The 26,407-nt window shown below is 48.2% G+C and overlaps 1 protein-coding gene across 1 annotated transcript in view; it reads left to right on the forward strand.

Moving 5' to 3' along the window:
* KIAA0319 (KIAA0319 ortholog) overlaps positions 1 to 25,798 on the forward strand; it is a 74,158-nt gene extending 48,360 nt beyond the window's left edge. The window contains 13 exon segments of the mRNA XM_047857868.1: positions 698 to 926; positions 3,867 to 3,990; positions 6,078 to 6,210; positions 6,852 to 7,018; positions 10,503 to 10,587; positions 10,589 to 10,634; positions 12,264 to 12,402; positions 12,972 to 13,110; positions 16,270 to 16,412; positions 18,090 to 18,212; positions 20,587 to 20,677; positions 23,135 to 23,226; positions 25,620 to 25,798. Coding sequence (XP_047713824.1) covers positions 698 to 926; positions 3,867 to 3,990; positions 6,078 to 6,210; positions 6,852 to 7,018; positions 10,503 to 10,587; positions 10,589 to 10,634; positions 12,264 to 12,402; positions 12,972 to 13,110; positions 16,270 to 16,412; positions 18,090 to 18,212; positions 20,587 to 20,677; positions 23,135 to 23,226; positions 25,620 to 25,798 — 1,690 coding nt within the window.
* The last annotated feature ends 609 nt before the right edge of the window (positions 25,799 to 26,407 follow it).

Here is a 26,407-nt window from a genome sequence, read left to right on the forward strand (position 1 = left end):
AAGCAAGGCTTGTGTTCTTCCCGTGGCTTCAGGGTCAGATTCCTATGAACACCTAAATCGCACCCATTGCTGTTCAGAACTGACGTCTTTACCCCGAAAGGATGAAGTAACCGTATTTCCCAATCCGTTACCACATCAGGAGTGAGTTTACCGCATGAGGGTCAGTACACTTCTCCCTGTTGTTGGCTTGTGTAGGTCTAGCATCCATTTTTACTTAAAAGTGCTTGATCCTTAAATTGCCTGAAAGGAGTGTCCTGAAAACATAATTATATTAAGTCCTCTATAAAAGAAGAAAAAAATTCAGAAGCTTTGTAGATGAAAATCGATGAGCGGTCTACTGTCTTCTACACGGCCAGACCTGAAGGTGGGACCTAAACCCGACACATTCTTAGTCTCAGGTATGAGAGAGAGGCTCCTGTGTTGGCTGAGGAAGATTTCTTCATCTAGCATCTCAAAACCCATATAAGATAAAACTCCATCATGTGACTAGATTACTAGCTAAAAATAAAGTGAATGGACAGCAACAAATAAAAAGAAATCCTCAAGTCTCTGTTCTTTTCTCAGCTTCATCCTCAAATTCCTGTTTATACCCGTTCTGAGTTGTTCTGAGAAGGGTGCCGTAAGCCGACTAAATTGGCCATTTGCTCTCAGACTTGGCATCTTCCTGCAGCATGATGGCCTCCTCTTCTTTTTGTAGATTGACTGTTACAGACTCGGATGGAGCCACTGACTCCACAACTGCAGTCCTCGTGGGCAGCGGTGCTGTGGACCATCCGCCGGTTGCCAACGCAGGACCAAATCAGACCATAACTTTGCCCCAAAACGCCATGTGTTTGAATGGAAATTGGAGCAGTGATGATAATCATATTGTCCTCTATGAGTGGTCCCTGGGTCCTGGGAGTGAGAGCAAAGAGGTGGCCATGCAGGCAAGTTCTCTTGCCTGCCTTCAGACTTTAACTTGTCTATCCGTCCACCTACCTGCCCTCCCAACCGTGTACCCATGCGTCCATCAGTCTACCCATCCACCCACCCATGCAGCTATCCATCTGCCTGCCCATCCATCCATCCATCGGTACATCTGTCCATCTGTTTATCTCTTCACACATTTACCTACCTACCTACCTAAAGTATTGCTATGTGTGTGGGGGGCAGTTATATCTAGAAAATATGTTTTACAAGATTATCTGATAGATTACAACTATTGGAAGAGCCCCGGAATTCACAAATCTTCAAAAGTTACGTCCTTTCCCCTCATGCATTCTCTATAAGCACGGAATAGCAACTAAGCGGGTCCCATGTTGACAGCTTGATCTTGAGGCTAGTTTGGAGAAAGTCTGATCCAGCATTTGCTACGGAAATACTATTTTATTTTAGTATTGGGAGAAACTTTAGAAATAATCCAATATAAACTTTATTATCAGGAATTTTTTCCTTATCTGCAGTAACAAGGTGATTGTCCAGTGGTTGACAGATTAAGATGTTAAAAGAGGTGAACTTTTTATTAACTGGAAAATCGCAAAGACGACTGTAAACCAGACTCTTACATTCGTGGAAACGTCATGCAAGGCAGCCTGCCGCAGCTTTGCTCCGGATGGGGAAGCCCACGGAGCACTCCGATGGGGTGGCTCTGTGGGCGCCAGGTGACACGTGTCGGTCTGCCCAGTTCCCGTCTGCCACAACATTCCCTGTACTGGGTACATAAGCCTTCATGTAACTGTAGTAATTTTGAAGTGAGGACTAGGAAATTACACTTTTGTAAAGCTTTTCAGAGAAAAATGCTTCACTTTATTTAGTCAAAAGTAGGGAGGGGAGCCTGGGTGGCTCAGTCGGTTAGGCTTCTGACTTCGGCTCAGGTCATGATCTCGCAGTTTGTGGGTTTGAGCCCCACGTTGGGCTCTATGCTGACAGCCCAGAGCCTGGAGCCTGCTTTGTATTCTGTGTCTCCCTCTCTCTCTGCCCCTCCCTCTCCTCACACTCTGTCTCTCTCTTTCAAAAATAAACATTAAAAAAATTTTTTTTTTTAAAAGTAGGGGGGCGCCTGGATGGCGCAGTTGGTTAAGCGTCCGACTTCAGCCAGGTCACGATCTCGCGGTCCGTGAGTTCGAGCCCCGCGTCAGGCTCTGGGCTGATGGCTCAGAGCCTGGAGCCTGTTTCCGATTCTGTGTCTCCCTCTCTCTCTGCCCCTCCCCCGTTCATGCTCTGTCTCTCTCTGTCCCAAAAATAAATAAACGTTGAAAAAAAAAATAAATAAAAAGTAGGGAAAAGCTGTAACAAAAACTGGAAACAGTCTCCGTGTTCATCAGTGGGGAGTGGCCAGACCCACCATGATACATTATACAATGCTAGTTTAAAAGAGAGAACTTAGGGGCACCTGGGTGGCTCAGTTGGTGAAGTGTTTGACTTCAGCTCAGGTCATGACCTCGCGGTTCGTGGGTTTGAGCCCCATGTCGGGCTCTGTGCTGACAACTCGCATTGTGTCTCCCTGTCTCTCTGCCCCTCCTCCCTATTCACTCTCTCTCAAAAATAAACTTTAAAAAAGAAAAGCCGATAACAAAAACTGGAAAAAAACCTCAGTGTTTTTTTTAAGTTCTTAAAAGTATATATTTCAAATTTCACAAGTTCCCCTTGTGCCAACACAGTTGGTTTTCTATCATCTTTTTTTCAATTTTCCATTAAAACCTTTAACAAATACATGCAGATATATTTATCTTTAGTCAATCTCGGGATCTATGAAAGTAAGTGAAGTATACGAGGATTTAAGATTAAAAATCCTTTCTTTGTTGCCATGAACTTCAGACCTAAGCAATAATTGGAAATGTTACCAACAACAACAAAACAGCAACAAAATGAAAGGTTATTAACTTGGAGACAAGTGTAGCTATGATATACTCAATGGAAAAAAAATATCGAAAAGTTTTGTTTTAGAATTTTAAAAAATTATTTTTAGTTATAAGAGTAATACATGAATTGCTTCTTATGGTTAAAAAAAAGTGAACTTCTGATAAAGTGCAAATACAACCCATATCCCGCCCCAGTCCCCTTACTGGAGATAAATTACTTTGGTCAGTTTAATGTGCATCCTTCCAGAATCCTTGCGTGTATATGTATACGGACACGTAACAGTATCCGGCACACTATATGCCTTGTTCCACAACTTTCTCTCTTTGCTTGATGATGTATGTCTTTGACATCTTTCCATTTCATTATAAATCTACCTAAATGTTTGTTCATTTTTGAGAGAGAGAGAGAGAGACAGAGCGTGAGTGGGGGAGGGGCAGAGAGCGAGGAAGACACAGAATCCAAAGCAGGCTCCAGGCTCTGAGCTGTCAGCACAGAACCCAACATGGGGCTCGAACCCACGAACCGTGAGATCATGCCCTGAGCTGAAGTCGAACGCTTACCAGCTGGGCCACCCAGGTGCCCCTAAATTAATCTCTTTTAAACGAGCATTGTATCATGTATCATGGCGGGTCTGGCCACTCCCCACTGATGAACGTTGAGAGTGTTTCCAGTTTTTGTTATCAGAGCCCGTGCTTCCTCAGGGTCCGGTGTGAGCCTCCTTGTGCACGTGGGCTCTCTCTGGTGGAGGCAGACAGATGTGGGATTGCTGGTTAAAGAGCATGCTCGTTTGCCATGCGAACGGCTGTTGCCAGATTGGCTTCCAAAAAGGCTATATTAATTTATACTTCTTCAAGAAGCACATGAGGATACACAGTGAACTTTTACATTGCATTTTCTTGGGACACACACATTTCTTTTTCAAGCAGGATCTCCATATTTAACAACATTACTCATTTTTCATTATGTCATACTACTTCTTAAAATTGCTTTTTTTCTTTCCTTTTTTCTTGTCTCTTTGGTATCAGGGCATCAAGACACCATACCTTCATTTGTCTGAAATGCAGGAAGGAAACTATACGCTCCAGCTGATGGTGAGAGATTCTTCAAGACAGCAGTCCACTGCTGTGGTCACTGTGACTGTCCAGCCTCGTAGGTGGGATGGGAAAGGGATTTGGCCCCAGAGATTAAGGCAGAAATGACACCTGGGCCTCTTGCTTCAGACAAGCCAAATTTGGTGGCAAATTCTCTAAATCTTTTAACTGTGAAGAAGTAGGGGCTGGAAGAGCTAAATCTTAATATAAAGCCAGTTTTCCATTGCGGTTCTGAATCTTGTGTTGAATGTGCGTCTACACCATGGTGTGGAGGACCAGATGGACATCCTCAGGGCCATTCGAGGGCTCCACCTGCCAGGTGGACACGCCCACACGTGTTCCACTCTGCTGCAGAGGCTGATTGTGATGTGTGGCCTGATACTCACATGGCTTGTATCCAGATGTTGGAGAATTGACCCCAGGTCACCTCACAATCCTGTAATGGTCTCATGGAAATCCAGGACTCTGCCTTCCTACACATTTAAATAACCTAAGGGTAGTTGGGTTTTCGCTTGCCAATGGTCTTGGCTTTCGAACTTTTCTAGAAGATGCTGCTGGTCCCTGTAGGCCGTCCAGTGTCCTGGCAACTGAAAATATACTCAATTTGTAGACAGTGCATTTTATTGTTTTATTTTATTTTATTATTTTTTATTTTATTTAATTTTATTTTTTCAGTTAATACGTAGTAGGTGCTATGGGTTAGATGCTGGGGATGTGGCATTAAACAAGATAGACTTGGGCTCTGTCCTCCCGCGGCTTATGGGTGAAAACCTCATGATCAGTGCATTTCTAGCGGATGGACACGGTGCTTCTGGAGCCCAGGGAAAGGACACACCTATCTGGGCTCGAGGCATCTGCAGAGTCTTACGTGAGCTCTGGGTTGTATCTGGCCAGGTGAATTTGGGGAGAGAAGGGCAAGAGGAAGAGTTTTTTAGGCAGAGGAAACAGTATGGAGAAAGTCCATGGGATGAAAGAGAGTCTGGTAGTCCAAAGAATTAAGAAGAATGTAGTGGAACAAGAGAAAGCAGTGAGGATGTGGGCGTGTGAGGGGCAGGGGTTAGGGTGCCTGCGGGTGATCTGGAGGGGGGAGGCGGGGGCCCACCGTCAAGGGCTTTGCAAATGGATGTTCACGTACGTGTTTTATCCTAAGGGCAAGAGAGGCCCCTGGACCACTGAACTTTACTGAGTAGGACAGTGAGGGTGGGACATGGTCCAGATATCGGGTAACTGCTACTAAAGTTTTTGACTACTTGACTTTTTTTTTTTTTTTTTTTTAGAGAAAATCTATTTATTTCAATATCAGTATCAGTGGTACTTTATACCTTTTATTTTTTTTAATCTTTTTTTTTTTAAGATTTTGTTTTTAAGTAATCTCTACATCCATTGTGGGGCTTGAACTTATAATCCTGAGCTCAAGAATTGTGTGCTGTACAGACTGAGCCAGCCAGGTGCCCCTTATGTCTTTTCCTTTTGTTCAACGTGTAACCAAAATGTTTTGAGCATTTATCACTTAGCCGGCACTGTGATAGGCCCGGGGCTGCAAAGACGGGGCGGGGGAGGGGGGGTCAGTCCTGCCTGACAGAGCAGGTGTGTTCACATAGATGTCAACTGACTTCCGTCCAGTTCCTTCCTGCCTGCCTCCCCCACTCTGTCCCCAGTCCTTCTTCCCTCCAGCTTCCCATCCTCGTTCTTTTTCCTTCTCTCTTGTCTCCATGACTGTTGAGGTCTTTTAAAGAACCAAACCTGTGGTCTGGACCCCTGGTCTCCCCCTCAGAACGGTGTAGTGCTGGCTCAGCCACAGGCCTGCAGTGGTCCCCCCCAGGGTTCCCTTAGGACACTCTCTGATCCAGACATGAGTAATTGGCTTAAATCAAGAAATCAGGGGTGCCTGGGTGGCTCAGTCAGTTACGTGTCCGACTCGATTTCGGCTCAGGTCATGGTCTCCTGGTGAGATCGAACCCTGCCGTAAGGCTCTGTGCTGAGCGTGGAGCCTGCTTGGGACTCCCTCTCTCTCTGCCCCTCACCCACTCATGCACGCACACTCTCTCTTTCCCTCTCTCAAAATAAATAAACATTAAAAAAATCAGGGGACTGCAGATTAATGCAAAGAGATCACCGTTTTTCATAGCATTTCTCTAATTCTAGAAATCAACAGGTCCCCAGTGGCCATGGCCGGCCCGGACAAGGAGCTGGTCTTCCCGGTGGGGAGCACCACTCTGGACGGCAGCAGGAGCAGAGACGACCAGGGCATCGCCCTTTACCACCGGGAGCCCGTCAGGTAGTCCCTCTGTCACTGAGCTGCAGGCGGGGTTCACACCCTGGCGCTGGGCTAGCATCGTCCCGTCTCCACATTAAACAGTCAGCTTGAGCGTGCCGGGGACTTGGGATTTCAGCCCCTTTCTCGAAGTGTCCGAGCACGGCTGCCGAAGAGTAGACACAATAGCGTGGACGGACACGATGGATGCTGGCTGGCTTTGGGGGGGAGGTGGAGCCATGCCAGGCGGAAGGGCCATCTTGCCGTGGGTGAGCTTCAGGACGGGAGAGGTGTGGGGAGGACCTGTGTGAGGCCCTCACACTCGTTTAAACCATCTGTAGACCAAAGAGATAAAGAGCTTAAGGGGGTCCTGTGTCATGTGACAGTCTTTGTGGTTTGCATGCTCAAACTCCTGGGATCCTGAATCTGCTCTTAAGAAGTAAATAATAACTATTCCCAAAGGAATCCCAGGCTTAGTCTAAAATTGGCATTGCCTCACAACCCATATGCTGAACTAGAGAATTTAGGTGGATAAAAAGTTACTGTAGACTTCCATAGACGGCATATGTTTTAGCTGTAAAGGGGGACTTGTGTTAGGACACAGATGTCCCACCTGCCACAGTCAGAATACCTCTGCTTTTGTTGTTCCCGCCCCTGCTTTACAGAAGTCAAGCGGCAGTGGAGATGGGGAATAGTGACAAGGCTGTCGCCACCGTGAGTGGGCTTCCAGTGGGCATGCACCGCTTCCGCCTGACGGTGACAGGCCGGTGGGGGCTGAGCAGTGCCAGCATACTCACTGTGGCCGTGAGGAAGGCTGAGTCCCAGCTCAGCGGTAGGGCAGGGGGACTGTTGCTGCTTTTCAGTCTCACGAGACCCTAACCAGGCCGTGATTACTTGGAAATGGTGGTGCTTCTTTGTTCCCAGTGGGTACTGAGTTCATTCTTCTTCCGTCCATCCGTGTTAGCTGTTTCCTCGTCTCCCTCTGCAGAGAAACAGAGTCTCCTTTTGTTTGTCGAGTGTCTCTTCTCCAGGGGCCAGTCTCCTGTCACTACTGGTGGTGAACGACCGTGTCCACGTGGCAGCATTCTGCTTTCTCTCTCTGCCCGGGAACCTACCAGCAGAGGTGCTTTCACATTCCGTGTGTTTTCTAGATCTGTGGTCCATTCCTTGCTGCTCTGCTTCAGGGACTCGTCTGTTTGTCCTGTCCTGTCCTGTGGCTGTGAGCTGCTCGAGGACCTTTGTCGAGACACTTCTGTGTCCTCTGTGGCTCAGGGAAAATTGCAAGTGCTGGGTACTGGGATGGATGGATGGTTGGATGGATGGATGGATGGATGGACGAATGGATGGATGGTTGGATGAGTGGATAGATGGATGAATGGATGGATGGATGAGTGGATAGACGGATGGATGAATGTATCAATGGATTGATGAATGGATAGATGGATGGATGAATGGATGGACGAATGGATGGATGGATGGATGAATGGATGGATGCATGGATGAGTAGATAGATGGATCAATGAATGTATCAATGGATTGATAAATGGGTGGGTGGGTGGATGGATGGATGGATGGATGGATGGATGGATGGTTGGATGGATGCATGAGTGGATACATGGATGGATGAATGGATGGATAGATGGATGAGTGGATAGATGTTTGGATGAATGTATCAATGGATTGATGAATGGATAGATGGATGGATGAATGGATGATAGGACAGACAATTATGCTGTGTGGAAGTACAGAGATGTAAAAGAGCATGGTGCGTAGGAAATGTCCAGGACTGTAGACCAGCCAGGCCTGGGTGCCCTGGGGAGTGGCTGAGCATCTGCCGCAACCCGTAGAAGGTTGGTGTGCGTCACGCGTCCTGAGGAAGCTGGGACGTATCTGCCGCCGCGGGGAAGATGCTGAAGCAGTTTTATCAGCAAAGTGATGTAGATTTCGATTTTTTCAAATGTTTTATTGTGGACATTTTCAACCATATATGTAAGTAGAGAAAATAGCCTCAGTGGATGATTATGTCCCATCACCCAGCTTCAACAGCCATCATCAGTTTGCTCATCTTATGTCATCTATCAGTTCATACTTTCTTTTACTTTGGTTGCAGTATTTTATTTTTTTATTTGAATTCAAGTTAGTTAACATACAGTGTAGTCTTGGTTTCAGGAGTAGAACCCAGTGATTCATCTCTTACAATGACACCCAGTGCTCATCCTAGGAAGTGCCCTCCTTAATGCCCATCAGCCATTTAACCCATCCCCTCAACACCCTCCAGCCCTCCAGCAACCCCCAGTTTGTTCTCCGTAGTTAAGAGTCTCTTATGGTTTGCCCCTCTTTCTGTTTTTATTTTATTTTTCCTTCCCTCCCCCTATGTTCAACTGTTGTGTTTCTTAGATTCCACATATGAGTGAAATCCTGTGATGTTTATCTTTCTCTGGCTGACTTATTTCACATAACATAATACCCTGTAGTTCCTGGATGGAACTTGTTGTTGCAAATGGCAGGGTTTTGTTTTTGATCGCGGAGTAGTATTCCATTGTGCATATATTTAGTTGGAGTTTTTAAAGCAAACCCTAGCGTCATGTCGTTTTACCTGAGAGAGTTGGCTTTTTCCAAAAGGAAACCCCAGTCTGATGGGGCCAAAATCAGGGAGAGCAGAGAAAAAACGATAGACTGGCAAGACCTCTTAGAGCCCGAGTTCTCAGGACTTGATGCCTTGACGGTTCCAGAGGGAAAAAAGAGGGTGTCTAAGTGATGGAGGAACCGTGACTTCAGCACACGGACGGGTGGGGGCACCGGTCCTGGGAGAGCCGCAGCGGGTCTGCGGCTACCGAGTGTCCGGAGAGGTGCCCCTGAGTGGAGATCAGGATCGCGGGGACAGAAGCATGTAAGGTCCAGTCTTGAAGCCAGAGAGGGTCTAGTCATCGTTCTTCACAGAAGCGTTTTCAGGCTTACTCTGTCGGCTGCCGGTCTGTGTCTGGGGTCTCCAGCCTCCCCTTCTGTCCACAGTGGAATTCGGCCTCCTGCACACAGGTTCTCACCAGCACGGGTTTTCCCCAAAAGGCAGCGTGGTGAACAGTGTGGAAACGCTGACAGTGGTACTGTCACCTCTGCTCTGACCTCTGGGGTCTTAGGGGGAAAGCGGCAGCGGATTGACGGGATGCTCATTACTCCCTTGGATCAACATCTGGCTATTCTCATACCATGTCCGTAGCTGGACTTGTTCTGAGGGGTGTTTGCCAGGGGCCGGTAGGGCCCCAGAGCCCCACCTGAGCAAGCAGGATCTCCCCCATGGCAGCCTCACCCCCCAAAGCGGGGCTGGGTCATATTATGTTCTCCCTCCCACACCCCAGGCTGCCAACTCTCCCTGGCCCCTCTCTCCTGAGGCGATAATACCAGAAATGGCTCTTACGTTGTTCATGTACATCTAACACCCACTCGGAGGAGCGAAGACCCAATTGTTTTGTTTTGTTTTTTTTTAACGTTTATTTTTGAGAGACAGAGACAGAGCATGAGGGGGAGAGGGACAGACACAGAATTGGAAGCAGGCTCCAGGCTCTGAGATGTCAGCACAGAGCCCGACGCGGGGCTCGAACTCATGAACCGTGAGATCATGACCTGAGCTGAAGTCGGACGCTCAACTGATGGAGCCACCCAGGTGCCCCAAGACCTAATAGTTTTTGACTCGAGTTTTAACTTATTTAAGCAAGATTTGGCAGTAGTAGCAGTAGATGTTTCTATGGCCACATAGTGTGGACCAGTGCATAATGATTCAGAATATATTTTAAATTAAAATATTTTCATTTCTGGACCCTGATAACTAAAGTCATTATTTCTCTTTTTTAAAAAGAAAAGAACCATAACAGTAGTGTAAACATTCCCATTATAGAGACTGCCAAATTACAACTAACTGAGCATAAACAGAGCTCTAAGAAAGTCTGTTATCCTGGGGCGCCTTGGTGGCTCAGTTAAGTGTCTGATTTCGGCTCAGGTCATGATCTCATGGTCCGCAAGTTTGAGCACTGCATCAGGTTCTGTGCTCAACAGCATGTGGAGCCTGGAGCCTGCTTTGGATTCTGTGTCTCTCTCTCTCTCTGCCCCTCCCCTGCTCACTCTCTGTCTCTCTCAAAAGTAAATAAATGTAAAAAATAAAATAAAAAGTCTCTTATCTAATGGGTAGAAAAATAGTGCCTCCTGGATATTTTAAATCTACACAGCTGTGAGGTGGAACAGTTGTGTATTTTATGGCATGTTTCTACCACCAGTGTTTTAAATCGATCTCTTTGCTTTCATTTTTGTTGTATTTGACTTAGAAAATAATAGCCCTCCCAGAGCCCAGGCTGGTGGCCGGCATGCGCTTGAGCTTCCCAATAACCGCATTACTTTGGACGGTTCAAGGGATTGTGTCCCACCTGTGGATCCGGGACGGCCAGAGCCCAGCCGGGGTGAGCGCTCAGCGGGTTGTCCCAGGCCCACGTGTCATTTCGTGCATTTAGTCCGCTTGGGCTGCTGTAAGGAAATACCACGAATGGGTGAATTAAGTGGCTTCCACACGAGACAGACATTTCTCCCAGTTCTGGAGCCCATCAAGTCCAAGGTTAAGGTGCTGAGCGATTCAGTACGTGGGGAGAGCTCTCCATTTGGCTCACAGGTGACCGCCCTTTCCCCGTGTCCCCACGTGGCAGAGAGGGAGAGAGGGCTCTGCCGTGGTGTCTCTTCTTGTAAGGACCTTAACGCCCTGGAATCAGGGCCCCACCCTCAGGAGCTCGTTTAACCTTAACCATGTCCTCGCGGGCCCCATTTCAAATACGGTCAGTCACACTGGGGGGCTCGGGCTTCAGCACCGGCATTTGGAGGCAACACACTTCAGTCTGCAGCGGCGTTTCTGTTATGACCTCGTCTCCCTTCCCGTGTTCCCCACTAAGCTGTTCGTGTTTCTAGGTCTCCTCTGGGGGCTGGAGGCAGCGGGCTGCTTTCAGATTCAAACGAAGGCTGTCCTTTCTGAGTTTTCCCTGAGCAGACTGCAGACTTTGGACGGGGAAGGGCATCATCGCCTGGGGGTGCTTCGAAGCCGAGTCCTCCCGTGGCAGTCATTCTGCTCCTCAGCGTCCCCGCTGTTCTTACTTGGGTCCAAGTGGATTCTTCCCTTTTCCTCACTTCCCGCTGGATAGGTCAGCAGGTCAAAGGGCGCTGTCCCCGTTTCACACAGAGATGCCAGAGGACTTGGCCGAGGTCAGCGAACTCGTCCTTAACCAAACCAGACCCAAGTTTTCAGCTCCTTGCCGACGTTTCTCCCTGTCAGATTCCTCCACCTCTTAGGGTATAAATGTAGGCACATCTTCATTCCTGCCATTGTTGGGACTTGAGAGACACAGGTTTGCTCTTGGAAACGTACCAAACCAGTGGTTGCAGGGGAGGAACTGAACGAGTCCTTCTGGACCCGACACTCGTCAGCCAGACGGTGGATCTTCTGCCTGTAACGGCTCTCGTCCCCTTTGGTTACTGCCCTCTTCTGTGAGCCAGTGCAGAGCAGGGGGGGCTGGCATTCTTCTCTGGCTCTTTGGAGCCTCGAGCCTCCAGAGCAGAAATGATCTACTCCGGCTCTTGGGTCATTTGAGAAGGGGAATGTGATATCCTGGGGGCAGGCCCAAGAGGAGATGCTTGTAGAACTCTGTTTGGAGAGAAGGCCCAGAAAACTCCTCAGGGTGCTTCCCCCTGATTTCAACAGGTTTTCCCTCTGTTGCACAAAACGAATGATTTAGTAGTGACTGGACAGCCGTTGGTTAAGCGCAGCTCAGGAAGCACCGAGCGAGCGCTCCGTGTCCCCCGTCTTTTCTGTGGGAGAGCGCAGGGCCACCCCCATCTGCAGCTATCCCATCACCCCTCTTCCCTCCAGCCTGCCCCTTCACATCATGCACATGCTGGGGCGCCTGGGTGGCTCAGTCGGTTGAGCGTCTGACTTGATGTATCAGCTCAGGGCATGATCTTGCGGTCGTGGGTGATCCCTCCTGGGACTGACAGAAGACCGGTCATTGGGAACTGACCATGGGCTCACGAAGCGTGTGATTTTGCAGGATGCCATTGGTGCCTCTGACCGCACCGCAGCCGTGCGGCTCACCCATCTGGTGGAGGGCGTCTACACATTCCACTTGCAAGTGGCTGACAGCCAGGGGACCGCGGACACGGACACTGCCACCGGGGAAGTGCCGCCGGGTGTGCTCACGGGCTTCTGCCCCTGGGTTAACTGAGCTGGGCGGTCCCCTGTCGGGTAGCCAGGGCGGGACGCCCCTGCGGCCTCAGCTCCCGGCCAGAGCCACCTGGTGGCTGTCTCTGCACTTCATTGACCCAAACGGTCTCAGCCTCCAGACTCACAGAGGGGGCTTGGATGTGGCAGCAAATCTCACTTCACTTTTGTTTTCCTGCCGGACACAGGGCCTCGGTGCTGGGAAGCGCGGAGGGAGGCAGCCCCGGTGAGGGGACGCGAGGCCCGACCTGCCTCGTGCCCCGGGCAGTGTTCCCCATCCAGGCCTGGGGCAGGGCGTGCGGTGTTATTAGCCCCAGAGGCTGTGTAGGTACTCTGATTGTCTTCCCGGAAGAAAACTGTCAACAAGGAAGATGTGCTCTCAGACAGCAACCCCTGCCCTGTTTGCAAAGATATGTCCGGGTCCTGAAACACAAGTGAGGAAATCACCAGGGATCCTTTTAAGCTCTTCAAGCTCTCGTACAGCCCTTGCTCCCTCGATCGTCTTCCCGGCGGAGACCCCGTGTGCTGTCTTTCCCAGACCCCAGGAAGAGTGGCCTGGTGAAGCTGGTCCTGCAGGTGTGCGTGGGGCAGCTGACGGGGCAGCAGAAGGACATGCTCGTGAGGCAGCTGACGGTGGATGTTCAGGTCCCGAAGATCCAGGCCCACTCGGGTCTCAGGTGCGAGCCGCGCACGAGCCCGGCGTCGTGCCGTTCATTTCCTTTGCTGCTTCTCCGTTGTTTGCACGCGCTTGTACCACGTTCATACGCTCTTTTCCTCCAAGGGCAGCAGTGAGGACGACACCACTGCGGGTCCTTCCTACAAGTCTCAGTGAGTGTTTGTTGACCAAGAACATTCTGAATGAAGGAGGTAGCAAACACCAGCAGGGACTGGTTGTTAGCTCTGCTATCTTCAGAGGGCATGCAAATGCCCTGGGGCTCTCACAGAGGATGTCTCATGGCCAGACTTCAGTCCTGCCCCATAGTCACAGGACTGAGGCTTCTCTCGGTGCGAGAGGACCACCGATTACCTTTTCTGTCTTCTGGGAGCCCGGGAGGCTAAACTTTGGTCCTTTGTCTCCTATAAGATTTATGTATTTAATTGAGCTTTTATTTTTGAACTTTCATCCAATCTATGAATAATAGAATAGGGAAGGAGGAGAGAGAATAGGTTTTCATTCCTACCATTCACAGTAAATCTATTTGCCAGTTATTGTCAGTCACTCTGGGTTTGTTTTCCAGATAACTAAAGTTTACTTAGAAAAATACCAAGTTAAAAAAAAACAACTTTATTTTTATTATAGAATTCTTTCAAAACAGATCACAGATTTCCCTTACGTACAAACTATCAACCACTGAACCAAACACATCTGGAAATCAACAAAACCAAACACTATTTCTCTGAAAGATCAACAAAATGGATAAACCTTCAGCTAGATTGGTTAAGAAAAAAGAGAGAAGACTCAGACTAATAAAATCAGGAATAAAAGGCGATATTCCTACAATCACGTAGAAATAAAAAAGATGATACCATGAACAGTTGTGTGTCAATAGATTAGTTAACCTGGATGAAATGGACAAAATCCTAGAAAGACACGACTATAACGAAGGACTCAAGAAGAAATTAGAATTTTTAATAGACCTATAGCAAGTGAAGAGAGTAAATCAGTAATCAATAACTTCCCATAAAGCCCAGAGTGATGGCTTCCCTGGTGAATTCTACAAACCAGTCCACGAACTCTTCCAGAAAGTAGAAGAGGAGAGAACACTTTCCAACTCATTCTATCAGACCAGTGTTTACTCTGATATCAAAACCAGATGAAGATACTACAAGAAAACTACAGATCATTGTCCCTTATGAATATAGAAGCAGAAATCCTCTACAAAGTGCTTTGAAACTACATCCAGCAATATATTAAAAGAAGTAGACACCATGGCCAAGCAGGATTTATCCCAGGCATGCAGGGCGGGTCAATCAACAAATGTAATAAACCGTATTAATAAAGGACAAAAACCATATGATCATCTTAGTAGGCACAGAAAAAGCAGTTGACGAAATCCAACAGCCTTTCATGATAAAAACTTGTAGGTTGATTTTGGGTCCCCTCAAAAGACACATTTATGTCCTATCCTCTAGGGACCTGTGAGTGTGACCGTAATTTGGAAATAGGGTTGTGGCAGATGGGATTAGTTGAGATGTCATATTGCTGTAGGGTGCCCTTAATCCAGTGTGACTGAGTCCTTATAAGAAGAGAGACAGAGACAGACACACGGGAAGGTCAGCATGTGATAACAGAGGCGGAGATTGGATTGATGCATCTATGAGCACGGAAAGCTGACTGCCAGCAGCACCGGGAGTGACACAAAGGCCTGGAACATACTCTCCCCTGGAACCTTCAGAGAGAGGATGGCCCTGACTACACCTTGATGTTGAGCTTCTGGCCTCCAGAACTGCAAGAAAATAGATTTCTGTTGTTATAAGTCACCCAGTTTGTGGTACTTTTTACAGCAACCTTGAAAACTAATACAGATTTGAAGAGAAATTTCTCCAAAGAAGACATACAAATGGCTGATAAGCACATGAAATGCTCAACATCATGAACTTGTCAGGAAATGTGAGTCAACACCCCTTTGAGACATCACTTCACACCCACTAGGATAGCTGTAATCCAAAAGACCGACCATAACAAAGCGTTGGTGATTACGTGGAAAGAGCGGAACCCTCCGCATTGCTGATGGGAATAGAAAATGGTGCAGCCACCGTGGAAGACAGTGTAGCGGTACCTCGAAATGCTGGATGCAGTTATCATATGACCTGGCAATTCCGCTCCTGTGTGCCCAAGAGATGAGGTAAACGTATGTCCACGCAGAAACTTGCACGTGAACACGGACGGTGGCATTATTCATACAGCCAGAGTGGGTGCAACCTGAACATCAGCAGTTGATGGATGCGTGAATTAAATGAGGTTTGTCCATACGGTAGACTATCATTCGGCAGTAGGAAAGAAGTGCCAGTCGATGCTACAACCTGGGTAAACATTGAACACATCCTGCAAAGTGGAAGAAGCCAGACACAAAATGCCTCGTGTGTATTTCATTCATAGCGAATGAATAGTCAAATCCAGAGAGACAGAAAGTAGATTAGTGGTTGTCAGGGGCTGGAGAGAGGAGGGAATGAAGAATGACTTCTTAGATTTTTTTTTAATGTTTATTTTTGAAAGAGAGAAAGAGACAGAGCCCAAGCAGGGGAAGGGCAGAGAGGGAGGGAGACACAGAATCTGAAGCAGGATCCAGGCTCGGAGCTGTCAGCACAGAGCCCGATGCAGGGCTCGAACTCACGGAGTGTGAGATCATGACCTGAGCTGAAGTCCAAAGCTCAACCGACAGAGCCACCCAGGCGCCCCAACAGTGGCTCCTTAATGGGTGCAGCCTCTCTTGAGGTGACGACAGTGTTCTGGAGTCAGATGGTGGCAGGGGATAGACCAGAAGCCACGAGTGATACGCGTTAGAAGGTGACTTTCAAGGTAAGTAAATTCTACCTCCGTGAAAAGATAACAATGTCACCCTGTGCATGGGTGAGTCTGTTTGCACCCATATGCCTGTCACATTCCTTATGTAAAAGTCTGTCATCAGGTGACCCCGTGGCTCTGCCATTGAAGAGCCTTCATTTGTAAATGCAAACAGGTCAATTCCTCGGCCCACAAGACGCGCCCCCATGCCCCTGCCAGACGACGCAGCCGTGACAGTGCCCCTTCTCACAGGTCACGTGGCCGGCGTGGACGTGTCCCGTTGGTCACTGCCTGATCGCGTGGCTGTCCTCTCTCCTTGTCTCCTCGGCAGCACCGCGACTGTGTTTTCTGTACAGACCAGGCCGCCGTCCGTGGTTCTCGAAGCTGCCGACGTGGTGCGGGGTCTGCACAGACAGCTCCCCAAGGAGAAGGAGGATTTCTTGCTTTTCACAGTCTTGAGGGTTGACACAGTAGGTGCATTTTCCAGAGTCCCCGTGATGCAAATACTTGTCCGTTCAGAACTGTGCGGTGCTGGGCGAGACATGCGGTCAGATAAATGCAGCGAGAATCTCCCAGAAACATGAACAACTGCCCGTTGAGGTTAAAGCAACAGATTTCTTGGAGGAGAAGCAAGATCTGTTTCCGGTGTGACAGGACAGCTGTGAGGTCCCATAGTCTCTTTGGGCTGTGTGGGAACAAAGTCCAAAACTTATCTTCCTAATTAGAAATTAAATATTAAACCTAATTCCTCCAAGAATATCCCTACAGGATGACTCCTCTGGGGAGTATTCTAAAAGAATGACACTGGCCAGGCGTGGCTAAGTTTTGCTGGCACCGAAAGCGGCGTGGCGTGCGAGCATTTGCTCGTGGGCGTCCGGAGACTTGTTTTGCACGTATCTCTCCAGGGCATTTCCTCCAGCACATCTGCCAACTTCTCTCTGTCTCTGAGGAGCAAGGACTCATGGGTCAGTCGTTAAAACTATACTCTAGACAATGGTCTTTGTCAGAAATGTCGTACTTAAGCCGTCAGAACAGTGTTAAGGACAGAGAAGCATTATGGGCTGGAAAAGCTGCGTTCACATGGTTTTTTACCTTGGACATCGGGGTGGGGTGACGATGGTGTCCCATACGCCCCTGGAAGTGGGGGCACACGCTACGTGCCTTCCATTGTACCTCCTTGTCACAGTCCCTGGCTTCTCCCCCGTCCCAGCACCAGCCTGAATCACGGGTGTGGGTGCAAACGTGCTCTCTGTTCACGTTCTCTGTTACCTTAGGAGGAACATGACTCCCTCACGATGTGGGACGTGACCCGTCCTCTAGCAGGTGCCGAGGACTGTGAGCGTTACAAGGGACACACGACGTCGCGTCATAACACTTAGCTTGTGTCAGAGACGTGTCTGTGCGCGGTTGACGTCCTCCGTGCTGACATGCACTGACTTAATTTTTTTAATAATCCCTTTTTTCTAACTACGAAAGGAATATCTATCTGTTGTAGGAAATTTAGAATATCCAGAAAGGCACACACACAAAAAAATCAAAACAATCCTCTAGATTCTAGAGCCCAGAATCCCCTGTCTCTAAACTTAAGTTTGTTAATTTTCTGATGCATTTCCGTCCAGTTCTTCCATCTCCAGAAACCTGTGACACAATGAGGATAATTGGATAGATACTTCTAATCTGCTTTTAAACCTCAAACCGTACAATGACCATTTTCTCAGATTTTTTTATGATTCTCCCTCAGTAGGATATTTATGGCTGCGTGGTCCTTGATCCTGGATGTGGTCCACCCGTCCTGTGCTCATGGACTTTAAGGTTGACTTTAAATAATGCTGTGATCATAGGTAAGTTGTTGTGCACATCTCAGTTGCCTTCACTGGATGGATTCTTAGAATTTATCTTGCTTAGGCCAGAGGGTACTACGTCTCTGCTACATTTTTAAGGCTTTTGTTTCCTGGTACGGATTGGTTTTTTCTTTCCTTTCGTTTGCTTCCTGATGGGAGAGACTCCCTGGCACCCTCGCGGTACCGTAAGAGGCTCTCAAGTCAGCAAGATGCGTCCCTGCAGGGCCTGTGCTAGTGAAAGTCCACAGGAGGCGGGAGCCGGGACCCCCTGCCCACCCTGGTAGCCTCAGCCACCAACCCCTCTTTGCAGACTGCCTTCTGGAGTGCTCCGGCCACGGCCACTGCGACCCCGTCACAAAGCTCTGTGTGTGCTCTCTGCTGTGGATGGAGAACCTGATGGAATGTTACCTCCGGGACAGGGAGAGCAACTGTGGTGAGTTCTGTGGGTGCAGCTGCGGGTGAGGGGCACCAGGTCGCGCCGTTCGGGAATACCAGAAATGTGTGCCCCGCTTTGCGGCTGTAGAATTCACCCTTTTCTCACCTAAAGCCGAGGAGTAGTTAGTTAAGATCCTCCCCACCTCCCACCAGAGCAGGTGTGCTTAGGTGTTTCCGGAAGACTTCCGATGGAGAAAGTCACTTTGGCAGAGCTGATTTCGCAAACGACCCCAGCTCGGCTGAGACACTTGCTTTGGGCCACACGGGCCATTTTCAGGTCACACCCGCCGTGGCTTGGGCTCCACTGGCGTTCTGGTGAAGTATCTCCGAAGGACAGAATCTGGCCTTCTCTTCCTGGATGTCTGGCTGGGCAGGCACCCAAAATTGGAGCCACCTTCTTAGCTGGCCAGCCTGGTGCCCTCAGGTCTCCTCTGGGGAGGAAACTATGTTAATGGCAGTCGATTTCTCAGGGTAGTTCTGTTGCCTTGGAGATCCAGATGGACATATTTGGCAGAAAAATTTGAAAATAGCCCTTGGATCATTATTCCAAGGAGCAGGTATAACACTTAATGGAATTAAGCCTGTGTCTTTGACCCCTTGGTTTCTCTGCTCCTGAATTGCCACGGCCAAGCTTTTTACACTGGCATTTGCAAGGATGTGGAAGGAATAGAGATCAGGTAGTTTCTGAGTTGCTGCCTGGCTCTCTGAAAAGTGTCTGCGTGTCACAGGCAGCCCCACAGATATGTTATTTGCTTTATGAAAACCAAGTCAGACCTACTTTGGGGGGAGGGTTGTGTTTCTTGTGCCTATGACATGACTATTTTGACATGCCGTACCTAGGTGTCTGTGGCACTACTTTTTTTTTTTAATTTTTTTAATGTTTATTTTTGAGAGGGAGAGAGAGAACACGAGCAGGAGAGGGGCAGAGAGGGAGACACAGAATCTGAGCAGTCTCCAGGCTCTGAGCTGTCAGCACAGAGCCTGATGCGGGGCTTGAACTCACGAACCATGAGATCATGACCTGGGCTGAAGTCGGACGCTTAACCGACTGAGCCACCCAGATGCCCCATGCGGCATTACTTGCCAGGGTCCAGCCGCAGCAAGTCCAGGGGTTCCCGAAGGATGAACGGCATCAGAGAAAATAACAAATGGACACAGACAACAGCAGTGGGTTAGACTGGCCGCTTTATTGTGGCAAATGTGGCATTGTTTGTTAGCAGTTTCCTTATAGCTGCGTCATCTATGTTTCTCGGCATTACCTAATTCTAAAAACATTCCTTTGTGTAATCACCCATTAAGGAACAATATCTGTATTTTCTTGTAACGTTCCCTTGTGCCCTTTTGCTTATTGATTAATTTCTTCATATTATTTTCATTATGTATCTACATTTGTCTATAAAGCATTTGCTTTGCTATTTTCATGAAAGGTCATCTATCTCTCAACACTGCAAGTAGAACATTTACAGGGATAGGACTTCTTAATTGTTCCTTTGAACCATTTGCACTACAAGGAACAAAGGTATTCGCTTTGGTCTGGGGTGCTGGGAGGGAGCCAAGAGGGCCCTGGGAACCCACGCCTCACGTGCTCATGAGGGACAATGTATGCCTAAGAACTAATGAACCATTCTGTACCTTAACCCACCAGGTCCAGTTATCATCTGGAATGCCTCCTGGGGGCCAAGCGGGCCTAGGGGTTGGAGTAACTTGTATCCATAGATATGTTCCTTTGTTGCCAGAGTGCGGATTTCGAACCCATTTGTCCCCTCCTTGGCTGGGAAATATATGGGCCCATCCTTCCTTTAGGTAGAGGAGTCTTTATAGGGGGTGGCAAGGGCTGGATGTGGGGCGGCACAGTTTCCCCGCGGACAGTTTCTTTCCCCAATGGTTCTTTTCCGGGGGGGGGGGGGGCCTGGTGTGGGCAATTCCCCAACTGACAATTCCCCAGGTACTTTCATTGGTAGGGGAGCTGCCCCGACCAACGCTAAGGCCAAATTACATGAAAGCGGGAGCACGAGAAGCTTCACTTATCTGTCCACTGCCCGGGCCCTGCCATCAGGCTGGTTGGATAGCTCGGCTTCCGGCAATTACTTCTTAATTCATTTGTTTTTTCAGATAATTCTGACCTTAAGTCAGCGTGAAATATGCTCCATGAGGTCCCCGAAGCGATTGGACAAAAGTAGGGTGCTTTCATGTTATTCTCGATTTGTATTTGACCTTGTTCATGCTCTGCCACTGGCTCCATGAGGCGTGATCACAGGCCACAGATGGCCTGTGCCTGTCAGAACTCAGAAACATTCTTTGTGAATCACTGAGAGAACGTTGTTCTGAGAGTCGTACGTAACCACGGCCACTCTGGGTTTCTTGTTTTTCAGAGTGGAGTATAGTCTCCATAACCTCCGTGGTTCTCACCCTTCTGACACTAACAGGGGGCTTGTCCTGGCTTTGTATCTTCTGCTGCAAGAGGTACCTGGGCTGCTTGTCTGTGTATTTCCCTGAAATCAAGACACCTCATCAAACGGGACTTGATAGCTGGAGTCGCTTTTGCTGGGCTTTGTTAAGCTGCTGAACCATACGATAGCCGCATTTTTTATGGGACAAACTAGACTTTAAAAGTCATTTGTAGGAGTGCCTGACTGGCTCAGTTGGTGGAATGTGCAACTCTTGAGCTCAGGGTCGTGAGTTCAAGCCCCACATTGGGTGTGGAGACTACTTAGAAAAAATCCTTTGTGAGGCGCTGCCCCTCACAAGGCGTATGTGCCCAGATAAATGGAATAATGGCAGAGGCAGCTTCTTATTTCCTAGAAGGTTTAGCAATTCTGTATCCAATCTCATGTTGCTTGGTGTCGTCTCACACTGTGTGCATTCTAACACTCCCGGAGCAGCCTGACTGATCAGCCAGCCCTCAGGAGAGTTAGGAGTTCTAGAACACTGAAGCAAATTTAGATTTTGATTCTTTTGTGTGAAGCAACAGTAGAATCTGAGTTCTATTTAATGAATGCCAAACTTTCATCAAGGTGATGTGATCACTAAAGAGAAGCTTTACTTCAGGTTTTTCTTTCTTTTTCCATGGAGCTGACCACTGAGAAGGCGGTGAGCTGCCTCATTGACTGAATCTTCCAGAACTCTGTGCCCAGCCCTTTGTGAGGGGATCTGTAGAGACAGTGATTAACCAAGTCCTTAGAAGACAGTGTGGGATGACCCAACTTCCTATACAAAACACTAAATGCTCTCCAAGGGAGATATGATTTAAAAAAATGTGTATCATAAATAATAGTTACTTTTTGAAACCACTTCCATTATCTTGGTTTTATTTGTGATGACTTTCCCAAAGGTGAGGCTGGTGAGGGGACGGGGGGGTGTACAGGTATTCAGAGGCCTCAATCCCATAGTAAGACTTCTCTGAAAGTTTTAAAAAATACAAATTCTGCAGTTTTGTGACATATCAAGCAGATACGGTCATGATAAAGTGGTTGACTGTGACCATTAAGTATCTGCCATTGTGATGAGTGGCTCTGAGTGCTTTACATACATTTCCCAATCCTCCCACCAACCATATAAAAAGGGACTGTTTTTACTCCCATTTTACAGGTGGGAGCATGGAGTCAGGACGCAATCAAAAAATTATCTCAGAGTTGCCCAGCTAGCAAGCACTAAATCAAGGATTAGAGGCCCAAGGTCTTGGTCACCAACCAATCAGAAAGCTGATTCAGTGCCATGAAACTGTTCTCAGCACACCTTCCCGTGGCTTTGAAGTGTACTTTCAAAGAACCCCTGCAGCTTAGGATGACGCACACCCAGTGGTTTTCATGCCTTGTGAAAAAATGAAAAACCGGGTTATTGCTAATTAGTTTTGGGGGATCTGTTATATTTCTGGTTTTTTTGTTTGTTTGCTTTTCGTTTTGTTTTCTGGTTGCTAGTTTATGTTGCCTTTTCGTTCTACATTTTGGACATTCCAGGCTAGTATAGGTTCAGGGGAAAACATGTGCACCTAGGCTTTTCTTTCTTTCTTTCTTTTTCTTTCTTTCTTTCTTTCTTTCTTTCTTTCTTTCTTTCTTTCTTTCTCTTTTGCTTGCTTTCTTTCTCTCTTTCTTTTTCTTTCCTTCTTTCTTCCTTCCTTCCTTCTTTCCTTTCTTTCCTTTATCTTTTTTCTTTCTTTCTTTCTTTCTTTCTTTTCTTTCTTTCTTTCTTTCTTTCTTTCTTTCTCTTTCTTCCTTTCTTTCTTCCTTCTTTCTTTCTTTCTTTCTTTCTCTTTTGCTTGCTTTCTTTCTCTCTTTCTTTTTCTTTCTTTCCTTCTTCCTTCCTTCTTTCCTTTCTTTATCTTTTTTCTTTCTTTCTTTCTTTTCTTTCTTTCTTTCTTTCTTTCTCTTCCTTTCTTTCTTCTTTCTTTCTTTCTTTCTTTCTTTCTTTCTTTCTTTCTTTCTTTCTTTCTTTCAAGTTTATTTATTCTGAGAGAGAGTAGGGAGAGCAGAGAGAGGAGGGGAAAAGGGAGAGTCTCAAGTAGGCTCCGAACTGTCAGCCTAATCTTGGAGGCTTGAACTCAGGAATCCCTTGAGATCATGACCTGAACCCAGATCAAGAGTCGGACGTTTAATTGACTGAGCCACCCAGACGCCCCTCCAGGTTTTTCTGAGTGAAGAATTACAAAGAAGAGCTTGTTGTGCAAACACACAGGTGCTGAGGATTCCTACCAGGGGCCTGGCCCGAGGCTCAGCCGGGAGCCTGCAGTCACGTGGGTGCTGGTGGCTGTCCTGCTCCTACGTTTCCCCAAGATGCACGGCGCACTTGAGTCCGCTGAACCCAGACCTGGCCATGTGTGCACATCATTCGTACAAGTGTGGACTCTTCATTCCTCCACGTGTTTGAGTTCCTGGTTCCCAGTTCCCTGAGAATCTGACCTGAGCTTTTCCCTCTTCCTTGTAGACGAGAGAGGACCGAAATAAGGAAGAACACCAGGTATGCCATCCTGGATAACATGGATGACCAGGACAGAATGGAGCTGAGGCCCGAATAATGTAAGGCGGGCTCCAGGAGGCTTACCGTGAAATCATCGGATCCAGACGTTTGCCTGAGAGTTACCTTGGGGAAGGGGGGAGCAGCAGGCTGGGGCCGGCACTCTACTTGGGAAGGAAGGCTGAGTCTGGGCTTCGCCCACACCAATCCCGAGGGTCTGTGACCGGGAGGCGTATTGTGTTCTGAGTTGCACGAAAGTGTGGTGAAGCGCTCTGAGGCCTTAACCGGTGAGGGACGTGAAGTGCCTGGTACCAGCTGGGCTCCCGCCCGGGGACTGCAGGCAGAGACTGCTCCTCAGACACATGTCCCGACAGGTTTTTCCTCCTCGTGCTGGGGGCGTGGGGCATATGGGACGCCGTTGCCTGCCAACTCGTCTCCCACACGCTGTGCCTGCCCGTCTGCTCCCTGAGAAACGCAGCAGAATAACACGTGGGCTTCAGCGTCAGGCATTTCTGTTAGCGGTTAGCCAGATACGGACGAACACGAAGCTTTCCCAGAAAGTGGACTTTCTTCACAAAGTGAACAGACCCCTGTGCTTAGAACTGCCTCACCCCAGTTAGCTGATTCCCCTGCATTAACTCCTAGAGACTCAGTAACCCTTCTCTGGCCCCCTGAGGCTGCTTAGCACGGATTTTGTCATAACTACATTCCTACAGAGGGACATAATCACTTTCAAAGTCGCGAGGTGGAAAACGCCCATGATGAGTTTTGAGTGCTTACCCTGCGGCCCAGCAGGTGGGGGAACAAAGCCCAGTGCCCGTCTTTATAGGCGCTGACAGCCCAGAGAGGGTGACCGTGTCGGAGCACAAGACCTACCGAAGCACGGACGATGCCCCGGAAAGACTGATGGCCTACAGAGTGTGGTTAGCGACTTCGGTGGGGCAGGCTTCACGGGCAGCGTAGACGATCGCACACGTGGTACATGTGTGTGCTCACCATTTACATCACGTCATTTATTAGAAGGCAACTTTGTACCTAAGAGCGCAGAGTGCTTTCCACTTGGATTATCTCACCCACCCTGCTTCTGACGTGCACCTGTCCTTCTGACATCCCCATTTCTATTCAGAGAACCCCCATGCTTGTTATTACCAGGCTCTGAGCCCCAGTTGCTGGTGCTTGGTCAGGAGTGCCTTGTTCCTGTGCCACCCACCCTCTTGCCTAGTCTCTCGTCCCTCCGCCCACAGCGTCGTTACCGCCCTGCAGACCCTTCTAGCCTCCCCTCTGGACTAAGAGCACGAACGGTAATCATGAATTTCCTTTGTACTGCACCCTGTTCAGGCACATCACCCATTTAATTTCTCCCATTTAATATCACAATAGCTCTGTGATGGATGTACTATGATTATCACCATTTCACAGAAGACGAAACTGAGACACAGAAAAATCTAGCCACCTGCCCGAGTAACAGAGCTGGCAAGTGCCCATGGTGGGTTGGGCCAGGCCGTCTGCTTCTCCCAGTATTTCTGGGGCCTGTCTGCACACCCCGTGCCTCCCTTGTCCTCCTGTCCAAAGCCCCTACTCGCATCATTGCATCCTCTGTGAAGTATCACCGAAGCAACACCAGTGCATGCTTACCTCTTACTGCTGCGTGTAAGATTTATTTTTAAAACTTCCTTACCTGTTTTGAACCATCTTCTCATGATGAGTCTTTGTCTTAAGCCCTTATCTGGACACTGTAAACTCTCGGAGAGCAGGGATCAGATCTTACAGCAGTTCTGTTTCTTATTTTGACCCCAGCAGTCACATATTCTACCAAAAATATTCGATTGAACCAAAGAGCAAAATCATGAGAGTTTTCATTGAGTGCTTACCAAATACTAAATACTTGGCAGCAGCTTCACACGCACTGTTTCATTAATCCTCACCATAAACCTGTGGAGCAGGGGTGCCTGGGTGGCTCAGTCAGTTGAGCATCCGACTTCGGCTCAGGTCATGATCTCGCGGTTCGTGAGTTCGAGCCCCACGTCGGGTTCTGTGCTGCCAGCCCAGAGCCTGGATCCTGCTTCAGATTATGTGTCTCCCTCTCTCTCTGCCCCTCCCTTGCTCATACTCTGTCTCTCTCTGTCTCAAAAGTAAATAAACATTAAAAAAAAAAACCCGTGGAGTAGATGCTTTGTGGTCTCCCAGTTTTTAATGGAGAAGGAGACTGAAAGCCCAGAGAGGTTAGGCATCTTGTCCAGCATCACGCAGCTGGTAAGTGTCACAGCTTGGGCTCAAGCTCAGGTGTGACACAGCCCACGTCGATGCTCACTAGGAACCCCAACCCGTGCTGTGTTGTGAGTGACGCTCTGAAGGTGCAGAGAGCACAGCTGGGCATGTGGGACCTACAGCCGGAATGACAGCTGAGAGTGGAAAGGCCATTTCCTCCAAGATGCGTCTGTCTGCTGCTCCCCAGGTATCAGACACCGAAGCACGGAGCACAACTCCAGCCTGATGGTGTCCGAGTCTGAGTTTGACAGTGATCGGGACACAATCTTCAGCTGAGAACGGATGGAGAGAGGGGATCCAAAAGGCTCTATGAATGGTTCCGTCAGAAACGGGGCTTCCTTCAGCTATGGCTCCGAGGACAGATGACAGAGAGGTTGTAAACCTGAAGGCCCTGCACAGGAACCCTGTAATCCAGGACCAGTCGGTGGGAGTTCAAACACAGAACTAACTCTTGTTACAATTGTGCATCAGTGTCCTTTCACACTGGGCTGGATGTGTGCCCCTAAATTTAAAAGATTGGTTTTCTTGGGGTGTTTGAGACACGAAACAAAACAGAAACATTGCTCTTTTAACAAAGATGCTTGTTAATAGGGATAAAGGTTGGGTAAGATACTAGGTATATACTGAAAAGAGTTTGTGTTTTGTAGCTGGCACAGTATTTATATTACCCATGTTAAAGATTAACACCTGTTTCTATCTGCAGACCCTTAGGTAAAGTTAAACACGGATTAAAGAGGGCTGATTTCTCTTAGGAGCTGCAATGGCCTTTCAGGACGACGTTCGGAACATGCTTTCTCTGGTAGGACCCATACAGTCACATGGCTGTCTATTTTAAAGTGGTTCCTCTGAGATGTGGGTTGTCTTCTATGTAGCCATCTTTCTGTGTTCTCTGTGGACAGCAGGTCCTAGAAATCTGTGAGCTAAGTAAGACTCATATTATGAGGTCCAGAGGAGATAGAAAGGGGAGTGGGGAGA

This window comes from Prionailurus viverrinus, chromosome B2 (assembly GCF_022837055.1).
Source record: "Prionailurus viverrinus isolate Anna chromosome B2, UM_Priviv_1.0, whole genome shotgun sequence".
Lineage (NCBI taxonomy): Eukaryota > Metazoa > Chordata > Mammalia > Carnivora > Felidae > Prionailurus > Prionailurus viverrinus.